The sequence below is a fragment of the Eutrigla gurnardus genome, assembly GCF_963514095.1.
Source record: "Eutrigla gurnardus genome assembly, chromosome: 5".
Classification (NCBI taxonomy): domain Eukaryota; kingdom Metazoa; phylum Chordata; class Actinopteri; order Perciformes; family Triglidae; genus Eutrigla; species Eutrigla gurnardus.
Window position 1 is genome coordinate 8426618 of NC_139919.1, and position 21407 is coordinate 8448024.

A 21407-nucleotide genomic window follows, 5' to 3' on the forward strand; every position below is an offset into this window, starting at 1 on the left:
TCCTGTTTTAGTCTGGAGTTCGAGTAGAGCTTCATCTGTTTCAGAATCTGTTTATTGTTACTTTGATACATCCAACATAATATGGAAGCAAAATGTCGTTCTTCAAGTCACAAATAGTCACATATCAAAATAACATCATACGTCAGCTGCTTTTGTTCAATGAAAAAATGGATTTCATGTGAAACTGGTTTATATTTTTTGAAGTTCTCAATAGAATATTGAAATAAAATATTGTTTTGGTTCCCGTGCTCAGAAATCTGGAGCTACTGGTGATCAGACAAACGTTTTCCTTTTTTATTAACGATGTTTGAAGATGTTTTCATTCTTTTGAAATCAGCTTAAAACTTATCCATAACATAGACGGTGTCTAAAATAGTTTTTTGTTCTTTAAAGCTGCCTTATTATAATGTTAAGGTTGAAATTTGAGTTTCAGTGATCATAAATTCCCCCAGTGACAATCAAGGTGATTTAAAATCTCCCCAAAGAGAGATTTCTATGTGTTACCTCACTGTGCAAATTCCTTCAAAGCCGCAACCAAGTTTTTGTGGGATTGCATTTTTTTAAACCTATTTTGAAAATGACATGGACTACATGAAAGATATTTCATTTTTAGGGTGATGAGTAATTGTTTTTATTGCTTTAGTTAATGGACAAAGAAATGTAACCCTTGAGCAAGGCTCCTTCCTGCAATCTCTCAGTTTGACGAACTCCATGAGAAAATTACTGAATTTAATGAAAACCCTGTCAGATGTGTGTAATTGTGAGGTCAGTGTGTGTTTCTGTGCTGCTCAGTATATTGGTGTGTGTGTGTTGAATTCATCTCCGTCTTCACCACCGTTCTCTCTCTCTCTCTGTCTCTCTGTCGGTCCTGCAGCCTTGAACGAGCCCACCATCGACTACGGTTTCCAGAGGCTACAGAAGGTCATCCCTCGCCACCCCGGGGACCCCGAGAGGTTGCCTAAGGTCAGTGGAGACGAGTCATTAAGTCACTGCTGCATGCTCAGGTCACGGGTCAGAGGTCAAGGGTCAGAGCCAAGTCCAGGAAGTGAGCTTTTTTGTTGTCTGGAAGGTATGTCCCAGAATGCACCTGTCAGTCAGAGCTGCTGTTTGAGTGTTTAATCCGGTTTTACAGCCACATTAAAGGCTGATTTAAATGTGAAGTGGCTGTTTGTCCCTCTGTGGACACCGTAGACCACCTGCACTCTATGACTTGAAGGCCTCTTGTACTGTTTAATGCAGCACGGGACCAAGTTGCCTGATTGGATTTGTCGGTTCTGCTCGGCACACTCTTGGCACCGCCGGCCTTCCTCGCTGCCAGCGGGCAGATTGTTCCTGATCCTTCAAACAGGAAACAGCTGTTTATGTGAGCAAATCCTGCCGCTGCTGCTCTCGCTGTGTTTTTGTTTCTCCCCCGACTGGCGAGGAGGAAGGTTTGGATGGCGGCGAGTCGCTGGCTGAGACGCAGAGAGGGAAGCCGTGATGTTAGAGAATGAGTTGGTCAGGACGCTGCAGCTGCTGAGAGCTGATTGGTCCGTTAGTGTTTGACTTCCTGGACAGACTCATACAAAAGTTTGTCATTTGGAATATAACATACATTTGATCACTTTTTTGATGAAGTAAATGTCAATCCTTCAGGTGAAGGACATTTTCAGTGAAGATGCTGAAACTGCAAAATATATGTGTGGAAATATGAGCTGAAGTGTAAACACTGAAGGCAGGTCAAGTAAAATGAAGATCTGAAACACCGAAAACGGATCAACTCTGAGTAAAAGAATAAGGGATGAAAGCAGTGTAACTGTCTTAGTCAGGATGTAGTTCACACATGCAGACTGCTTTACAAGTGATACGAAATTAACCAATATGTATGTATTATTTTATAACAATGTTGAACTTGAGTTAAACGATTCTTCAAACAGGAATGAATGGTTTTCCTGTTTCAGCTCCTTTATTGTTTTTAATCTTAAAGCACAGTGAACTGAATGTCTGTGGGGTTTGGACCGTCGGTTGAATAAAACCAAATATATGAAGATGTTTCTTTGGACTTTAGGATTTCTTTGTGATATTTTTTGATTGTTGAAGCTATAGACTTGAGGATAGCGACATACAGTTGTACCAAGTCTCTGCATGTGGATTTCTTTTTTATCAGAAATGAAATAAGAAGCAGCTGCCTGGAAAAACGGAAGGAAGGGAAAGCACATTTAAAAATCTATTAAACAACAGCAGGCTTTGGAAGCAGTGAAGAAAAGTGCCTTTGATTTGTAGTTAATGGTGTAAAAAACAGGAAGCTCCTTTAAGATTTGTGTAGAAAAACATCAGTAGTGAAATCTGCCCGGTTTCAATATTTACCCACAGAAAGACATTAGTATGCACACACACACACACCTGCCCTGGTTAGTATGAAGAGATTATTTTGGCTGCTGCCGGCTGCGAGGCTAACTGAGGCAGATTCTTTGAGGCAGCGAGCAGCGGCGGCGGGCGGCGAGCGTCAGATGGGCCCTGACACTCGAAAGCAGCTGCCAAATTGAAACCATTTATCAAAATCTGACATTGGAGATCCAGTCACCAAAAAAGCAGTTTATTTGTAAATTGATACTAATAGTGAGCACACATTGTCTGGCCCCTTTGATGGCCTGATTTGCAGCCAGAGTGGGACGTCAAACGCCCTCCATCCTCCTCGCCGCCTTTTAAATATTTATTTATTCAGAGGAAAACTCAATAAGACCACAGGTTTTTTCCTCCCAGACGTTTTTGGACAGAGCGGTGCAGTGAGCTGCTGGCTCGCAGCCGGCGATGCGTCAGGACGCCGCGTTTCAGCGGCGGGGATCATGTGACCGAGCAAGCGACGGGTTAACTCAGCTTGTCACTTCTCTTTTGTTTTCACCTGCCGCCGCTGTGCCGAGGACAGGAGGAGGGATGGAGAGAGATGTTTGGACGACGAGGTTTTCTGTTTTTTGGACGGGCGGCACGACAGAACAGATTGATTTGTTGTAGGGCATCAGGTGATGCATTATGGGTGCACCTTAGAGGGATTGTTCACCTAAACATAAATGGTGGATATGGAAACCAGGAGGAGGCAAAAAACATACAGCTAATTTTATCTGAAAGATGGGAAACCGCTGTGGAATGAACTCAAAGATAGGGTTAGCTTAGCTTAGCACAAAGGCTGGAACTAGGAGGAAACTGCTAGCCTAGCTTCATCAAGTCCACCTCCAAGGTTTTCTGATTTACATGTTGGATCTTGTTAGCTAACAACCCCGTCAATCTATCAGCTGGGTTTTGTTGACTAGAGTTTCACATAGCTTTGCTCAAAGGCTAGGGAAAGGAAGGTGTTAGCATAGCTCCACCACATGTATAGTTTTTTAATCCATGCACTGGAGATACTAACATGCTAACAGCGAACAGCAGCACGTCCTCTCTTAGTGTGGTGGACGGACGTTGAGGTGTCCGCTTGCAGCCGAGCCAGACTGGAAATGAAATTAGAGGGCTGAACCTGATCCCGGAGAGACCCCGGAGGTCATCAGTGACCAGTTGGCCTCACAGCTTGTCGGACTGCCTGTTAACTGCCTGTCTTTCTGAGTGGTGGACACACCGACATTAAACTGTGCTTCCTTAATTATCTGAAGATAATGTCCCTTAATTTGTAACATGAAGGTTATTTAAAACATCACTTTGCTCTTTAAATGACCAGTCCACCTTAATTTGCTTCATTTTAAGGTATAAATAAAGAGGTTCTGGTCAGTAAATGTAGAGACTGTTGGCTTCTCTTCTGTCGGCTGCAAGAAGGATATAAAACTGGCTAAATTATCTGAATATCATGCCTCATATGTCCCTTAATTTGTAAGATAAGGAGAATTAAACAACAACAACACAACAAAAAGTCATGACAGTCCACCTTAATCTGGTTAATTTTAAGGTAATAAACAGATTTTGTTCAGTTTGATGGCATCACTTCTCTCTGCTGCAAAGATAATATAAAACTTAATTACACCTTATTATCTGAAGATAATGTCCTTTAATTTGTAAAATAGGGTTATTTAAAAAAGCCATTAATCTAAGAGCCGAAGCAACATTTAGAGCTTCACTTTGCTCCTTAAAGCTGTTAAATTTCTGATTCCACCTTAAGCTTCAAATGAAAAGCTTCATTGGGAGGTATAAATAAAGAGGATCTGTTCAGTAAATACAAAGACGTTGACTGTTTGATGGCTTCACCTCTCGCTCCTACGACCTGAACTCTGAAATATGTCGATTTTTGTTCAATAAGGGCGGTTCTGTGACGGAAAACAAACACGCTTTCAGCACAAAACTGTAAATCAAATCCAAGTGTAACATGAAAATGATCTGCAGAAAAAACATCTCCTTTTTCTCCTCTGCTTCCTGGTGATTTGTGAACATTAAGGTGGAGATTAAACGTGTTTGGCGTGTTGCGGTTTGCACCTTTAGCTCTGATCATTGACCCCCATCCCGACTCGAGGGGGGAACGGGCGTCCATCCGTTCAGGGATTATTAATTCCAACCCACTTCATGAATGAGGAGATTTCCTGCTCTCATTGAGAATAATGAGCAATATTCAATTCATGAGCTGAATTTCAATCCATTTCCTGTGAATGGAATTAACCCCACACCATGTCCCACATCATTAGAATAACCCTTCGCCTGATGATCGCTAATCTGGAGATCCGCCGCGATGCGGCTCTGCTCCTCCTGCTCAGTGCTCTGGTCCATCCATATTTTATAGAGATCAGCGGGGCGGCCGCTGTATCTGTAGCTGTGCTCGGGGTGATTTATCATTGTTAAGGCCGCTGTCTGATGGCTTCTCCTCCAGGGTCACACTGATCCCTGTTCGCCCTGCACCTCCTCAACCACGGAGCCGGCCCCCCGTAATTAAGCCCCTAGAAACCAATGGAAGAGAATAGAAAGAAGGAGAGAGAAGAGGAGGAATATGTCAAGAGATGGACTGAAGAAGGGCAAGGTCACGAGGAGGTGCTTCTGGGAGGAATACAGTGTGATAGTGAGAGGGCTTTTGTTTACATTGAGGAGGATTTAACCTGAAAAATATGAATTATTTACACATTTAGTCCATCACAGGCAGCCGGATTTGTTTCTTTAATATTTCTCTTTATTGTTACACTTCTATAGCCAGCCAACCAAACTCTACTATTTTAGTAGTATTTAAAAAAACACAAAAAAAAACGAATCGCTTTAAAAAAAAAAAAAGTATATACCTTCCAGGAGAGAGGAGCAGGTTAGAATGGATGGGGTTGTAGGGGAGGAGAGGAGGAGGTAAGGCAGGATAGGGGAGGTAGGGAATGAGAGCAGGACATAAGGGAGGAGAGGAGGAGATAATAAAGGAGAGTGGAGAAGGGAAGTAAGAAAGGAGAGAAGGAAATAAAGCAGAAGAGGAGAAGGTAAAATGGAGAGGGGAGGTATGGAGGAGAGGGTGATGTAAGGAAGAAGAGGAGGACATGAGAAAAGAGAGGAGAAGGAAGGAATAGAGGAAGTAGAGAAGGAGTGGGGGAGACACAGATGAAAAGGATGAGGAAGGAGGGACAACATGAGGTAAGGGAGGAGATAAGGAGGTAGGGAAGGAAAGGAGAGCAGAGGAGTAAGAGAAGGAGAGCAGGAGACAGAGAAAAGGATAGGGAGATGACGAGGGAAGGCAGGACAAAATAATGTAAGGGAGGAGAGGAGGAGTTAAAGAAGGAGTAGAGGAGGTAGGGAAGGACATGATGCAATCGTGTGGGAATCTTTAGTTTAGTGTCAATGTTAGTCCAACGCCTGGTTGTACTTTAGTTGATTAAGTTCTTTGTCACCAGATATTTCATCTGAAACGAATTATAATGTAAAAATTCCTCTTCACGTTGTGTTGACCTGTTTGTGATGAATATGATGACTCGCTGCAGGTCAGGACTCTCAGTCAGCTTCTAAATGCCTTCAATGTATTCAACCCTAAAGCTTTGTTTGTTTGTTTTTATCCACTGCTCCTGGTGCATGATGATCCTGAGAGGTTTACCATGACGTGAGGAAGAGGAGGATGAGACATGTTACACTGTAAACAACTTCTGTTTATTATCTATTCAACAAAAACACAGAGGAAGAAACCGTTTGATTCTCTGGTTCAGATCGTCCCTCCTCCCATCTGTTTATACGTGCCTGTGTGTGTAGTAAAAGTACTCCGAGTACTTTTTTTAAATGAAACTGTGTTTGTTGGGTGATTTATGAATGGAAGTTAATTCTGCTGTTCTAAGTCTCCAAAGAAATCTTAGAATTAATAACAAAGTCAGGACCCAGCTGGTGTTCAGACGTGATGGATTTATTTTTGCACTGAAAACATTTTAGAGACGTTGTATTAAATGATCGCTAATCTAACGGAGAGAGAAATGAATGAATCCAAAGTGCAGGGATGTGTTTTCATTTCCTCACTTGAAGTAGTCACACTCTTTTTCTCTTTAATGTATGACCCAGTTTGAATTCTGCAGACAGTCAGATTATCAGATTAGATTATAGTCTGTGTTTATTTGTAGTTTCTATGGAGTTGCTCAAATTTAAAGGGCTATTCCACCACTTTTTTTACAAGTCAAAGGAAAGAGAAAACAGCTGTTTAACGTCTTTCTGGAAGATACTGGAGAACAGAAAGCTGAAGTTTGAAAGACACAACCTGGTTGCATTATGGGAAATGTAGTATCCAGCTTCCAGTGGCGATATTGTGAGGGATAATTTATACAAAAATGTGATGATTGTGTTACACATGTAGATCTTATAGTAATACATATTCACTTTTCAACCTGTGACAGTCAATAAAGACTGTTGCATAACTTTCTATGTTAATTTTTGGTTTAAAAACATCAATGCCTTACTGTAAACAAGTTAAAAACATGCAACATACACATTAATGCAGCAGGAATATGAATCCATAAAGTCAGATATGATAGTAGAACACTTTACTGCAGCGTCAATACTTTTACTTTAACTATACTTATGTACTTTGACTTCCGGAGGTTTTCAATGCAGTACTTGTACTAGTAGTAGAGTACTCCGCACTGTGGTATTAATACCTTTACTGCAGTAAAGACTAAATACTTCTTCCATAGCTGTCGCACCCAATTATTAACCAGATTCACTGAACGCCAAACCCTCATTGGTTTGAAGGAGAACATCCAATCAGCGGCCTCCATCTCAGAACTGTTTTAGAAGTCCAGTTCTCCACTCTGACCCCCACCCTCCACCCCTCCCATCGCTCCCTCTCCTCCCACGAATCCATCCATCTCCTCTCATCTGAAGGGAAACACCCAGAGACCCTCTCCTCCTCATCTCCCATCCCTCTCTCCTCCATCTTCTTCTCCCACCCCCCCCCCCCCCCCCCCCCCCTCCCCCCTCTTGGAGGTGTGGGTCAGTGATAAGAGATGATGATGATAACCGGGAGCCAGTGCATTACCGTATCGATCGGGGCAGGCCTTTCAGCGCCGTTAAAGCGCCCAGCGCTCTGATTGCCGGTACTCGCGCTGACAGGAATCCAATGGCGCTGTCTCTCTCTGAGTGTGTGTGTGTGTGTGTGTGTGCGTGAGGGTGTTAATATGTGTGTGTGTGTGTGTGTGAAGGGTGTGGCTGAGCAGCTTACGTGTGTGTGTGTGTGTGTGTGTGAGAGGGTGTTATTATGTGTGTGTGTGTGTGTGTGTGTGTGTGTGTGTGTGTGGGTGAAGGGTGTGGCCGAGCAGCTTACGTGGTGTGTGTGTGTTAGGGTGTGTGTGAGTGTGTGAGTGTTTGTGTGTGAGGGTGTGAGTGAGTGTGTGTGGGTGTGCGTGTATGTGTGTGTGTGTGTGTGTATGTATGTGTGTGTGAGGGTGTGTGTGTGTGTGTGTGTGTGTGTGTGTGTGTGTGTGTGTGTGTGTGTATGTGTGTGTGAGGGTGTGTGTGTGTGTGTGAGGGTGTGTGTGTGTGTGTGAGGGTGTGTGTGTGAGTGTGTGTGAGAGGATCTGATGTATAAAAACACAAAAATCAACATCACTTGGTTTCATTCAGAGCAGGAAAGAAGAAACACTGACAGAGTGGAAACTGTGTTTATTTGAATGGTTTTGTAAGGATTCACACATTTAATCAGCCATTACAAAAGTGACTTTTATTATTTTCTAAATGACTATTATTACTTTTCACTTCTGTAGATCACAACTAATGACACTCTGATGAGTTAATCATCCAATTATAATAAGACATAATGACGTCCAAACATGGATGGTGTGAAAAAGACTATGCAATTAAAAAATGCAAGTTAAAAAATAACTTCATTTTAATTTTGGTGGTACATTTTTTTACGAAAGAGGGTCATGACGGGGATTATTATTATCATTGTTTGTTATTATTATTTTCCATTCTCTCTATTATTAATTATAATACACTGTAACAAATCCAAAATTAATGTCCATAAATAATTTGGTTATATTCCTCTTCTTAAAATAGAACCTGACTTACATCTCACAAGTTGGAGTATCCTTGAACGCCTGCACTCCATTATCATATATATATATATGAATATAATATAAATATGATACACATTAAATTGATTTTTTTCAGGCTTCAAAGCACTTATTGCTGGGAAAACATGTGATGTTTGATCGATTGCTGTTTCACACCTTCAGCCAATGAGAACAGAGTATCATGAGATACACACATAACAGGCAGCTCCAGTTTGTTGTTAGGCTAAGCCTGCGTTGTTGCTTGACAGTTAGCCGAACAGTTAGCCTGACAGTTAGCCGAACAGTTAGCCTGACATTTAGCGGGATGGTTAGCCTGACAGTTAGCATGACCTGGACCAGGTTAGTTTCCCAGCATACGTTGCTATAGTAACTACTGTATGTTGAATATCCTTCATGGAGTCTGACTAATCTAAATGAACTTGGCTTGTTTAGTAAATGTGCTTTTTGGAACGGCCCTCTGGACATGGAGGACTTTCTGATTGATTTGCTGCTCTACTTCTGGGGTTTGCTTTGAGGGGGAATCATTTGTGTAGTTGCAGTAGAGTTCTAGTGCCTGATTCACAGATCAGAGAGTGGCGGCCAAAAACAAATGAACACACACACACACACACACACACACACACACACACACACACACAGACACACACACACACTCACTGAGCAGCAGTGGCTCTCCAGCAGCGAAGCCTCAGAGGCGTCATTAACTTGAGAAGGCTGTTGTGTCTGTCAGGACCTAATGAAAATAGAAGGAGGACACACACACACACACACACACACACACACACACACACACACACACACACACACCAAACACACACATGTGTCTGTGAACTGTATTTTTCAGGTGTGTGCTTCGCATATTTTTGGTTTGTGTGTGTGTGTGTGTGTGGGTGTGTGTGTGTGTGTGTTTGATGGGCAGCTGCTGCCTCATGGCATCTCGCTGCTGCAGCCGAGTGAAGGAGACATTAACTAACTTCTGTTTTCTAATGGAGATTAATGAAGCCAGAGGAGGAACACACACACACGCACACACACACACACACACAAACACACACACTGGCAGACACACATCTTTTCACCTGCTGGTTTGGGGTTTAGTTTAGAAAATAAAAGTGGACGACCTCAAATGAAAATCAAGGAAAGAAAAATAATTATAGACAGAAGAGAGGAAGTAAAAAAGGAGAGAAAGGTAAGGAAACAAAGAAAATAGAGGAAGGGAAAAAGGAAAGGATGTATAAATGGAGGGCAAAAAGGAAAGGAATGGTGGAAAAGAGATTAAAAAGGCCAATTAAGCAAGGAAGGTAGCCTATAAGGATTGAAAGGACAGGAAAAGAAAGGAATGAGAGAAAAGTAATGGGCAAAGAAATGAGGGAAAAGTGAACAAGGAGAGAAATCAATTAAAAGAAAAATAGTTCGGCAAAAGAAAGGAGGGAACACGTAATGGAAGGAGTGAAATGAAGGAAGGATAATGGATGCAAAAATTAAAGGAATGGTAAAAGAGAAAAATAAACAAAAGAAAGTGAAAGAAATACGTAAAGATGAAGGGGAATATAGAGAAAGAAGAAAGCAAGTAAAGAAAGGAGAAAAGGGAAAGTTAAAAAAACAAGGAAAAAATGATTGAAGAAAATGTGAAATAAGGGAACATAAAGGAGAGAAAATAATAATAAAGTAAGGGGAGCTAAGACAAGAAATAAAATAAGAAATTAAAGGACAGAAACAAGGAAAGAGAAAGTGATGTGCAAACATACAAACCAAAAATACACGTACACATGCTGCATGCATCATAATGCACGCACACACACACACACACACACACACACACACACACACACACACACACACACACACACACACACACACACACACACACACACACACACACACACACACACTGTTGGCAGTAGCAGAGTGACAGATTTTGCTACAATAGAGATGGATGCTCAGGGGGGTTAGATTGACAGGAGGCCATTCATTCAATAAAACACACACACACACACACACACACACACACACACACACTAAAACCAGATGATGTCACACAGAAACAAATTCACCTTGTGGGCATTCAAAGCACATCTAAGATCAGATGAACTGAGTTGTTGTCTGATGACAGTTTCCCGTACTGCCGGTCTTTGTGCTAAGCTAAGCTAACACTACCCCTGCTTTCAGTCTTTTTGCTAAGCTAAGCTTATAGTTGAAGCCTTCTTCCCATCTATGTGCTAAGCTACCGTTACCGTCCCCCACTACTATCAAACTCTGGACTACGCTTGGCTAACTTGTCATGGCTAACCCGTGGCTAACGATTTTATTTGAGACTGCTCCTTTAAACGATTAAATGTAGTCCATTGTTTTCCAGGAAACTACAACTATGGCCTTCAAAGCTAACCAAACCACTCTGATTTATTTCACAATCCCTTAAACGTATCAGAGATTTGAGAGTCGGCAGAATTCACTCTTAAAGGAGCTTTTATGCTACCGCCTGTGATACTATCACTCAACAGACTTCACTCAGAAAGTAACAAAGAATTCATAGCAATATGGATTGTGTGTTTGTGTTTATTGATGTAGCCTAGTGAATTTGGATCTTTCTGACAGTACATGAAGCACATTCACAGGCTGAATAATTTGGACTAAGTTGATATAATGTGCAGAGTTATATGGGCAAACGATTTTTCATGTCTGATGAAGTATCGATGCTCAGATAATTAAAGGGAAGTGAAGAGAAACTTTAATTCCATTTAGTTTCTTTTATAACCTGTTTGGAAAGCAGCACAACAAATCCACATGAATAACCAAATATCAAAACCTTTTAGATTGATTATAGGAAAGGTCAGGAACTTCAGGAAACAAGTTGGGAGACGTCAATATTCAAATTTGTTTTTATTCGATTTGAGGCGATGACAGTGAACATGTCATAGTACATATTAAGCCTGAGGAAAATCAGTGTTGCATTCAGTGATGAACTCTGCTGTGGGAAAACCAAAGACATGGCTGCTGTGTGCTAATTTATCAATAGATACCGACAAAAATACAGTGACGGTAATTTTTTGGAGAAAACATTTTTTAGTGTTTATTGAAGCTCACTTCAGTTACTCTTTGTGTACTTTTACTTCTACTTCTTCTACAATGTGTGTTTTATTTTATTTTACAGTGTTATTATTTTCATTTCAATGTTTTTATTTTAATTTTAATTTTACAATTTCGTATTATTTTACAATGTTTATATATATTGTTTTCTTGCTGTGGTTTTATTTGAATTGATTTAATCATTTTCCAGTGTATCAGTCACTGTTTTCTCTGGTGGATTTGAAAAGTTTTTGGGGAGAAAAAAAATCTGGATGTTGTTCTGTTTCCATCTCAGTGTTGGATCGTCTCCTTCGAGGTCATCGTCTGTCGTGGGAAATGAGAGCTCTGTGTGTGTGTGTTGTTGCCAGCAGTGAGGGCTCTCTCTGATTGGCTGGGAGGAAAACAATGTGGTTAATGGCGACTGTTTCTCCTCTGAGTCACTGGAGACGTTTGTTTGGATGCTGCTGCTCGAGCAGAAATCTAAAATAGATTTTTAAAAAGCCACAGTAGAATCCATAGTAGAAATCCCCTGTAATCTCTCCCCATCGGAGCGGCTCACATTCTGTCTTCAGAAATAAGATCCACAGATGTGACGGGACGGGCAGCAGGTGATTCAGGCTGACAGCCGAGAGGAACAAAAACCTTTCCTCTGAATCTCTAATGTTCAGTTCAAAGACTTCAGTAAGAAACAATCATTCTGGGTCAGTTTACACATTAATGATCAGAATCAGTATTACTACTGTACTTTAACTTGTACTTGGATATCTTACAATATTAATCAACTGAAAGAATCTGATTATCATCATCTAATAATATTCATCAGTTATTGAGTTGCAGCATTTCCATATTTATTGAAGCACTTTAAATATGTTTATATAATATATTTACTTTGAGAACAGCGGTAAAGTACCACCAGTAAAAGTGCTCAGTGTGCATCTCAGCTGCTTTCATTCTGTGTCTGTTCTTCTAACTCCAGAGCTTTGACACTCCTCCCATAATACTCAGATTATTGTTATGCATTTCTTTTAATTTAAGTACACAGAAATATACAGTAATAGTAACATTAATAACTGCATTAAAGAGTAAAAGTCAAATGTTGCATGAAGTGACAACACTCAATTAAAACAATAATGCTCATGATATTCTCATTTATCTCTCCTCTCTTTTAATACATATCCAGAAATAATAAAAGCTATTGTACTATTGTATTATTATTATTATTATTATTATTATTATTATTATTATTATTATTATTATTATTATTATTATTATTATTTTATCAGTAGAATAATAATAATAGTAGCACATATTATTATTTTTTATTATTATTGTACCTTAAAAGGTGACTTTACAGAGAGAATCCACAGAAACCGAAAGGTTAAATACACATCACATGACTCATTCAAAGTCTCTCATCCTCCTCGGTGCTGTAATACCTCAGGGACCTCCAGCAGAGGCCTCCACCTCCCCACTGCTGCTCCTCAGGGACTCCACACCTCCTCTTCGTCACCCTCCTCCTCCTCCTCCTCCTCTGATCATCCTCACAGTGTGTGATGCATTTTCACCTGAGGCTGTTGTGTGAAAAAAACATTCACATTCCTGGGAGTCTGTTGGCTTTACCTTCCCTTCTTCATTCAAGTCCCTTTCCTTTCTCTTCCTCACTTCCTTTTCCCTGTTTCCTTCCTTCCCATTTCCTCTCCTTTCCTTTCTTCTTCCTTTGCTTCCTTTCCCCTTTATTTCCCTCTTCCCCCATTTTCAGCTCCTTGCTTTTCTTTATTTTCCTTCCTTCCTTCCTTCCTTCCTTCCTTCCTTCCTTCCTTCCTTCCTTCCTTCCTTCCTTCCTTCCATTTTTTTCCTTTTTTCTTTGCTTCCTGTTATTTTTCTTTTGTTCCTTACTTCCCTGGCCTACATTATTCTCCCTTCTATCTCTTTCTTGTTCATTCCTTCCCATTCTCCTTTTTCTCCTTTTGTCCATTTTTCCTTTCTTTTTCCCTTTTTCACTTCTCCTATTTTCTTTTCCTTTCCTCTCTTCCTCCTCTCACATCCTCCTCCTCTGTGTGTGTGTGCTTGTGAGAGAGAGAGGGAGAGAGCAAGTGTGTGTGTGTGTGTGTGTGTGTGTGCATTTATCTATTTATCAGTCCTGTTATTGTTATTAACAGCCATCGCCACGGCGCCCCGCTGTGCTGCCAGTACTCAGACTGTACGCTTCCTCTCCTATGGGCTGATGGGAAAACAGCCCCGGGGCGTGAGTTTGTGTGTGTGAGCGTGTGTGTGTGTGTGTGTGGGGGGTCTGCAGCGTTAATGGCTTCCTGCTGATTCTTCTTCTCTTTTTTCCTGCCCTCCGGGTACAAACATTCATCTGTCCATCTTCCTGGATGTGTCCATCAGCAGCCATTTTGGATCTGATTAATCTGCTCTCAGGTGTTATGGTGAAGGTGGAGCTCAGACAAAACACGTGTCATCAACCTGTAGCTTAAATGAGACTCAGGCAGCTCTGATTGGTCGGTTCTGCTCTGTGCAGATGTAACAGACTGTGCTGTCGCAGGTTTGGTTTGTGGAGAAGCTTTGAGACGTCCGATTGGACAGATTTGAGTGATTCTGAATTTCAAGTTGAGAGTTGAAACAATAAGTCTATTAATTGATTACTTACTTAGGATTACTGGTAACTTTTATAGTAAATTGAACACATTTAGGTTCTGATCAAATGAAACAAGATGCTTAATTAAGTATATTTAGGAAATTGTGATTTGGGGAACTATTTTCTGACATTTCATAGATCATACTGGAGTTGAATCATTCAGTGGAAGTAACATTTAAAGTTTTAAATGGTCTCTTCTTACTTTCTCTGAATTAACTGTGAACTCTCTCTCTTTCTCAGGAGGTGCTGTTGAAGCGAGCAGCCGACCTGGTGGAGGCTCTTTATGGGATGCCACACAACAACCAGGTGAGTCAGCACCTTTTCTTTGGGCTCCTCAAAAGACTTAAACACAGTGGAGGACGAGCCGAATACACACTTTCTGACGTCTTATTAACTGGAACAATCTTCCACGACCCTTCACCACGCCGCCACTGTAATTATAGAAAGAAACTCTTTTTAATACGTTGTCGGTTCGACAGAATCCTCCAGATGTCGAAGTCTGGTTGAGACCTTTAAATTAGCCAATTTACTTTCTAAAATGACTAAATGAATCCCCTAAACTCCTCCTGGAGTCGGGCTGTGTGTGGTTGGTGGAGGTGGTTTACCTGCAGGGCTTTTTCAAAAACGTATTTAAATGATTCAGCTCTTAAATTAAACGTGTTAAACTGAACCAGGACACGGTGCTTTCACTGTCTCATGTTCACTCAGGAAAACCAGTTACTGATAAACTCTTAAGGAGGGCTGATCGCATTGATGGTTGTGTTCTTCCATTGGAGATTTGTTTTAAGACAGAGTTGACTTCTTTTGTTGAATCTGAAAAGGGATTTGTAGTAAAACAGGTTAATGTTTTTAAAATAAAAGTATTGAAAACATTTCTTAAAGACAATCAGAAGTAAAGCTCATGAGGCATCACAGAAAATCCAATTATTGTGATATTATAAGAATACTAACTGTACTCGCAGGACGATCCAAAGACAAGCACTGACCTTTGACCTCTGGTGCTCCTTGTACTTGTACCCATGTCTAATAACTGTCTACCCCTGGTGCAGGAGATCATCCTGAAGCGAGCGGCCGACCTCACCGAGGCTCTCTACAGCGTCCCTCGCAGTCACAACCAGCTGCCGTCTCTCACCGGCTCGGCCGCCCACTCGGGGATGATGGGAGTGAACTCGTTCAGCAGTCAGCTCGCCGTCAACATCTCCGAGGCCACGCAGGCCGACCAGGGTGAGAGCTCGCGACTACCCATAATCCTCTGGAAGAAACTAGAGATAGAATCGAGTGAAGGGGGAACCCCAGAGACCTGGGTCCACTAACAAGTCCAACCATCTGAAAATAGCCCCGTGTCTGAACTCTGAGGCCGTTTAGTACTGTAGGCTGCAGTAGAGACCAGTAGAGTTTAGGAGAGACCAGTAGAGTCCATCAGAGAGTAGTAGACTTCAGTAGAGTCCAATAGAGTTTAGGAGAGACCAGTAGAGTCCATCAGAGAGTAGTAGACTTCAGTAGAGTCCAATAGAGTTCAGGAGTGATCAGTAGAATTCAGTAGACGTCAGTAGAGACTAACAGACTTCAGTCAAGTTGAGTCGACTGCTGTACAATTAAATAGACATTAGTAGTGGTCTGGACTCTGCTGTTCCTGGTGTCTGCTGGTCCTGGACTCTGCTGTTCCTGGTGTCTGCTGGTCCTGGACTCTGCTGGTCCTGGACTGCTGTGTTACTACGTCTCTGAGGAGCACAACAAACAAACTGTCTCTGCAGTTTGAAAAGTGTCCATGTCAGCTTCCCAAAATTAAAGATGTTTGTCATAAAGTTCAGAACACACTCACACACACACACACACACACACACACACACACACACACACACACACACACACTCACACTCACACTCACACACACACACACACACACACACACACACACGTCTACTTACGATAGTGTTATTGTTTTCTGCATCGGAAGTATTTTATCACCCTGACGCTTCATTTCTTGGTTGTTTTGTTCTTTTTGTTCTCCTTGTTCTGGGTTTTGTTCTTCCTCTTCCTTTTTAATTTTCTTCTTCTTCTTCTTCTTTTTTTATTATCACATTATTCTATACATAATTATTTCCAACTCATCTCACCTGCAGACGTAAATTCATAGATTTCTTTTAATCAAACAAACAGGAGGAAATTATGCATTTGGGACTATTTCCAGTAGTGGATTTATCCCCGTGTGATTCTCCAGTGAGTATTTGTATGTGGGATTGATTCAAACTAAATAGAAAAGTGTGTGCTCATGGTGATGAAGGAACATGTCAGCCAGAGCAACAGTGAGGCTGGCTGATGTGTTTTTAATGGAGCTCTACGGCTCAGAGGAAGAAGATACTTGTTAGGAGATACGTTCGCTGCTGCTTTGATTCTGAACATGAAGAAGTTTAAAAGTTTCCTTTCAGCAGTCGTTCTGCTTCTGTCACGGACGCTCAGCAAAACGTGCAGCAAACAGCTTGTGAACACGCGTCGACAGGAAGCAGATAGAGCTGCTTTTACTCCCCGGACACCCCCCCACCCTCCACTAAACCGTCGTCTGCTTTTCACATCGGCCCGGCAGCGAACACCTTACAGGAATCTATGAGGTCATGGGAAACAAGGCTGCAGCCACGCTGAAAATTCATAACTCGGTAGTTTATGTGCGTCGAGCTCTCCGGTCGGAAACATTACACCGAGGATCTGACCGCACCGTCCTCCCCGCTGGTATGAAGTATGAAACGGCTCTTTGTCCCCCCTCGCAATTATCCGCCGTGATTAAAACATTAATAAAAACAGGGGCTCCCGAGTCCAGGCCTTATCAGACGGACGAGGCGAGTAATTTACGGCGCTAATTCAGAGCAGCGTGGCCTGCTCAGCGTCACGGCGTCCCCCCTGCTTCAGGTTCCTCCTCTGGAGTTTGTCTTCATTCTGCAGCTTCACGCTGACAGCTGATAGCTGGAGGTGGGGGAGAACAGGGCGAAGACACGGGTCTGACATCCCCGACCACTTATTATTATTAAAACAAAACAAAGGTGCATGCTGGTGTGACTCCTGTGATGGTTCAATCAGTGGTAAAATATTCTGAACTCAAGGTTCACTTTCTGTCTTTTAATGGCCTTCTTCAGCCAGTGAAGCCTGCTCAGGTGGAGTAAGGTGGTCATGTAAGAAGGAAAAGCATCATTCAGGATGAACTGAATAAAGCAGAGGGATGAGGGTGGACGGACCACGGATGTCATCTGTCCCAAACATCAAGACTCAACCGGACATTCTTCCAGTTTAGCTTCAAACTGCTGCTGGGAATTCAACTAAGCGTGTCGTAAACAGACATAACCCAGCTGATTGGACGTCTTTATAATGTTCAGAGCTGCAGCACCATCACAGGAACAAATGCACCGACCTTATGTGACATCTGGCCGGAAACTCTGCTAACAAACATCAATTATATTTTATGAGAACTCCTACACGTATCTCTTAAGAATGGCTTGTGTATCTTGTAATTACGGCTTCACGTCACAGTTAAACCCAGTCTCACGGCAGGAAAACGATCTATTGGTTTTGTGTACAGGGACATGATTTGCCCATTTTTTTGTGTGTCGCTCAGCACAAAAACGACGCCAATAGAAAGTTAATTAGGATCCTTTTTCATGGTGGACAGACAAATTAAATGCATCCCTGTGACTCTGCAACATCCAGAGCTACTTACGTAGTATTAAATACTGAGAAAGTCTACTTATGGGGGGGGGGGTCCAACCACACAGGACTTTCATCCTCGAGACTGTGTGTTGTGAAGTTTCCTGAACCTAACTAAGAGTTAGCTTGAACGTGACTGTATGGACTTATTTCAAGCCCAACCATTACGTTTTTCCTAAACCTACCAAAGGGGCCGATCACACGTTACCTGAAAAACCATTGTTTTCCACCTGGTATGCACTCCTCTCTGTGCCATCCAGGCCTGCTTGAATCCACATTTGATGACCCGGTTGATCTTGCACCTTTGCTACACAGGATCATCAGCTGTTTAGCCAAGGGTTGTTTTGAAGCGGATGCGTCTGTTGCAACACATCTCCGTGTGAATCGGGGGCAAAGTGTTTTTTTTTGCCTAAACCTCATGTTTGGTTTGTCGGGTCATGTTGTCCTGACTGATAGAAATATGTTACTGAGCGACACGAGAAATATGGACATTTTTTTGTCTATGTACAGGAATCAGTAGATTATAATTCAGCACAGAATAATAAAGAACAACACAGATAATAATAAGAAAGCAAAAGGTCCGAGTTTTTAAAATGATTCCCAAATCGGAAATTCCCTGATTGAGGTACATTCATAAAAGTAAAAGTAAAGTCATAAGCTCGCCTGCAGGTTTTCATTCACACCAGCTGTTGTGTTTGTTTGAGACACCTGACTGAAAAGTCAGCACTGGAACCTGTAAATGATCAGCGTTGTGTCAGGAGTCCAGATCCCCAAATGAAAACCAGTGCGCGGTTACAAAGAGTTGAACAAAGTGTCCACCTGCATCAAGTTCCTCCCCGTTTGACGGTTTACTCAGTGAAAGCAAACCGTCCGTTAATCAGCAGGAACATTAACTGCAGCTAAACCGTGGCTCTGCAGCCAACACATGTTTCCATTTGAGTCATCAGTGTGAGGTCGAAGGATGTGATCTGATTCCCACGCTGCTGTGGACGAGGGCGGGGCAGGGAGCGGGAACACAAACACCACAACACAGCCGCTCCGTTTGTTCAACATTTCTTATTTCATTTATTATTAAAGAACAATCCTGACATTTTGTGTTGAGCTCTGACACGCTGCAGCTCTCGGCCGCTCCCTGCACTGTTTTCCTCAACATGTGTTTCCCATCGCCAGCTCTCCTCGCCCTCCTCGTTCCCCGGGCAGCGCTCCATCAGCCGCCCCTGCTGGGAATTGCGTTGGCCCGAACCAGGAAGTGGGGGAAAGTGGACGAGGGTGGAGGTGTGGGAGGGGGGTAGAGCTGTAATGTGCTACTTGGCACACTGTTGGCTCTGCTCACTGAGCTCGGCCCGAGGTCGGTGGGAACTCAGGAGCCTCTTGAGGGGGTCAAAGGTCAGCCTGAGTGCTGCAGGGAACATTGGTATTCAATGCATCTTGGATGAGGGTCAATCAGCGGGAGGAGGGGAGAGGAAAGGGGGGTGTTAAGGTAAGTACAGCGCAGCAACGAGGTGAGAGATGAAGGGCAGACCTCGCCTGGGGGGAGGCGAGCTGTCGGTAACAGGAGAGCAGCAGCGACAGGCGTGATGATGTCACCGCTGAGGTCACAAGAGGAGGTCAAGGAGATTTAGAGCAGACAGTCCTACAGCGTTACGACATTTCACTTACGCTCGTTTTCAATCAAATGCTCAGGAGTTCATCCCGAGTCCACTGGATTCCTTGTAACCAAGACCCAACACGGTACCCGAGTACTTTAGAAGCACTGATCACCCGGTGCATCATCATCATTATCTGAGTCGTGATGTTTGATCCTGATGGTCAATCAATCGTCATTGTTTTTTTTTTTTTTAAACAATTATTAAATGCAATCGGTTAGGTTTGGTTCTGCTGGTCTGTTTCGTATCAGGAAAACCTCTGACAGGAAAAAAGAGTCCCTGTTTTACTTTATTTCTGCCACATCTCAAGAACTGAGCTCATCACACATATCAGTCCAATAATGGACCGATGGACCAGTCCAAGTATGGTTTTGGGGGGGCAGGAACTGAATTTAGATGCTGGTTTTTCATCGAAACTCTCAAAGAAAAGTTGTGGTGGAAAAGAGCTGCTGTTAGAGGTTTATATTACTGATGCATTAATATGACATAATCTACAAACGAGTATAAACATCCTCTCTAGTTTGATTAAATTACTTAAAACTTAAAATATGATCAAAAAGTCAGTTTTCAGAGTAAAAGCTGACATTTTTGTCATGCACTTTATTTCATCTTTTTTAATTTGCATCTCCGTTTGTGTTTAATACAGATATGTTTGCTTTTAAAATGTAACGATGCATTCATATTTGAAATAATATATATATATTTTTTTTCATCACATGAACATCATTTTCATTCATGTGACTGTTTGGTTTTATTCCAGGCTGTGTAAAACTTACCTGGGGGTTCAGCAGGTTTATAAACTAATAACAAAGAGCTGATCTTGCATGCTGATCTGACGGTGGCGTGTTTCCTTCTCGCAGGTTACTCCCGTAACTCGAACAGCGTGTCTCCTCGCGGCTACGTGCCCAGCTCCACGCCTCAGCAGTCCAACTACAACACCATCACGTCCACCATGAACGGATACGGAGCGGGGATGACCAACCTGGGCGTACCTGGATCCCCCAGCTTCCTCAACGGCTCCACCAACTCTGCTTACGCAAGTGAGTCAATTAAAGCATTTCATTTCTACAAAACCAAAGCTCATCCATCTGAGAGGAGCAGGAAGGATCCTCTCAAACTGTCTGAGAGTGGCTGAAATCTTTACAATCCAAAACACACTTTGCTGTTTATCATTTCAGGGAACAAGGGGAGACTGACTGATTTAGCTAAAGGCTACATTTAGCAAAACATCTGTCACATTGTTCATGAAAGTTGCAGCTGAAGTCGAAGAAGCAGTGAAATATGAGTTGGAGGGACTATTGAAAGGTGTTAAGGTCTCAGTTCAACTGTTGATGTTACAGTGAGTCTTGGCAGCACTTAGCTGAAGGGTCAGATGATGTGTAAGCACTGAAAGGAAACTCACTTTCATGTCATCAGCTGATTGAATGGCTGTTAGCTACAAGTTAGAAGGGGCTCGTTACACCTACTAGCAGGTTCAGAAGGCCGTTACTACACATGGTTGATCTCCAACACGTAGATGTAGAACAGGAGAAGAACGGACATTCAGTGGTCATTTGACGAGTACAAAAGAAAATGGTGATTGTTGTCAGCTGTTGTTGTGTCAACACCATCAGCTGGAAGGAGGACGCAGAGACGGATGCTGGTTAGCTAACAGTTGAGCATTGGGGGAGTGAGTTCAAGGGACTATTAAACCCAGCGCTGCCACTGGTCATAAGCCTGTTGGGCTAATCTATAACCAGTGTAGCATTAAAGAAATACAGAATTAACAAGCTAGCTAGCTACCCAGCTGTTGGCTAGTTAGCTTGCTAATTCCACTGCTTTAATATTCCACTTGTTACAGTAAATGAGCCGAAGAAAGTCGTCACTCACCCGACAATAAGAATGTTGTTTCCTGTG

General features: G+C 42.3%; 1 protein-coding gene across 6 annotated transcripts in view; it reads left to right on the forward strand.

Annotated features, from left to right (window-relative positions):
* LOC311013136 (transcription factor COE3) overlaps positions 1 to 21407 on the forward strand; it is a 147610-nt gene that overhangs the window by 115189 nt on the left and 11014 nt on the right. For all 6 annotated transcript variants that reach the window (XM_084009081.1, XM_084009077.1, XM_084009076.1 and 3 more), the window contains 4 exons: positions 875 to 963; positions 14413 to 14478; positions 15222 to 15396; positions 20372 to 20551. In XM_084009081.1, the coding sequence (XP_083865207.1) occupies positions 875 to 963; positions 14413 to 14478; positions 15222 to 15396; positions 20372 to 20551 (510 nt within the window). The remainder of the gene's footprint in view (positions 1 to 874; positions 964 to 14412; positions 14479 to 15221; positions 15397 to 20371; positions 20552 to 21407) is intronic.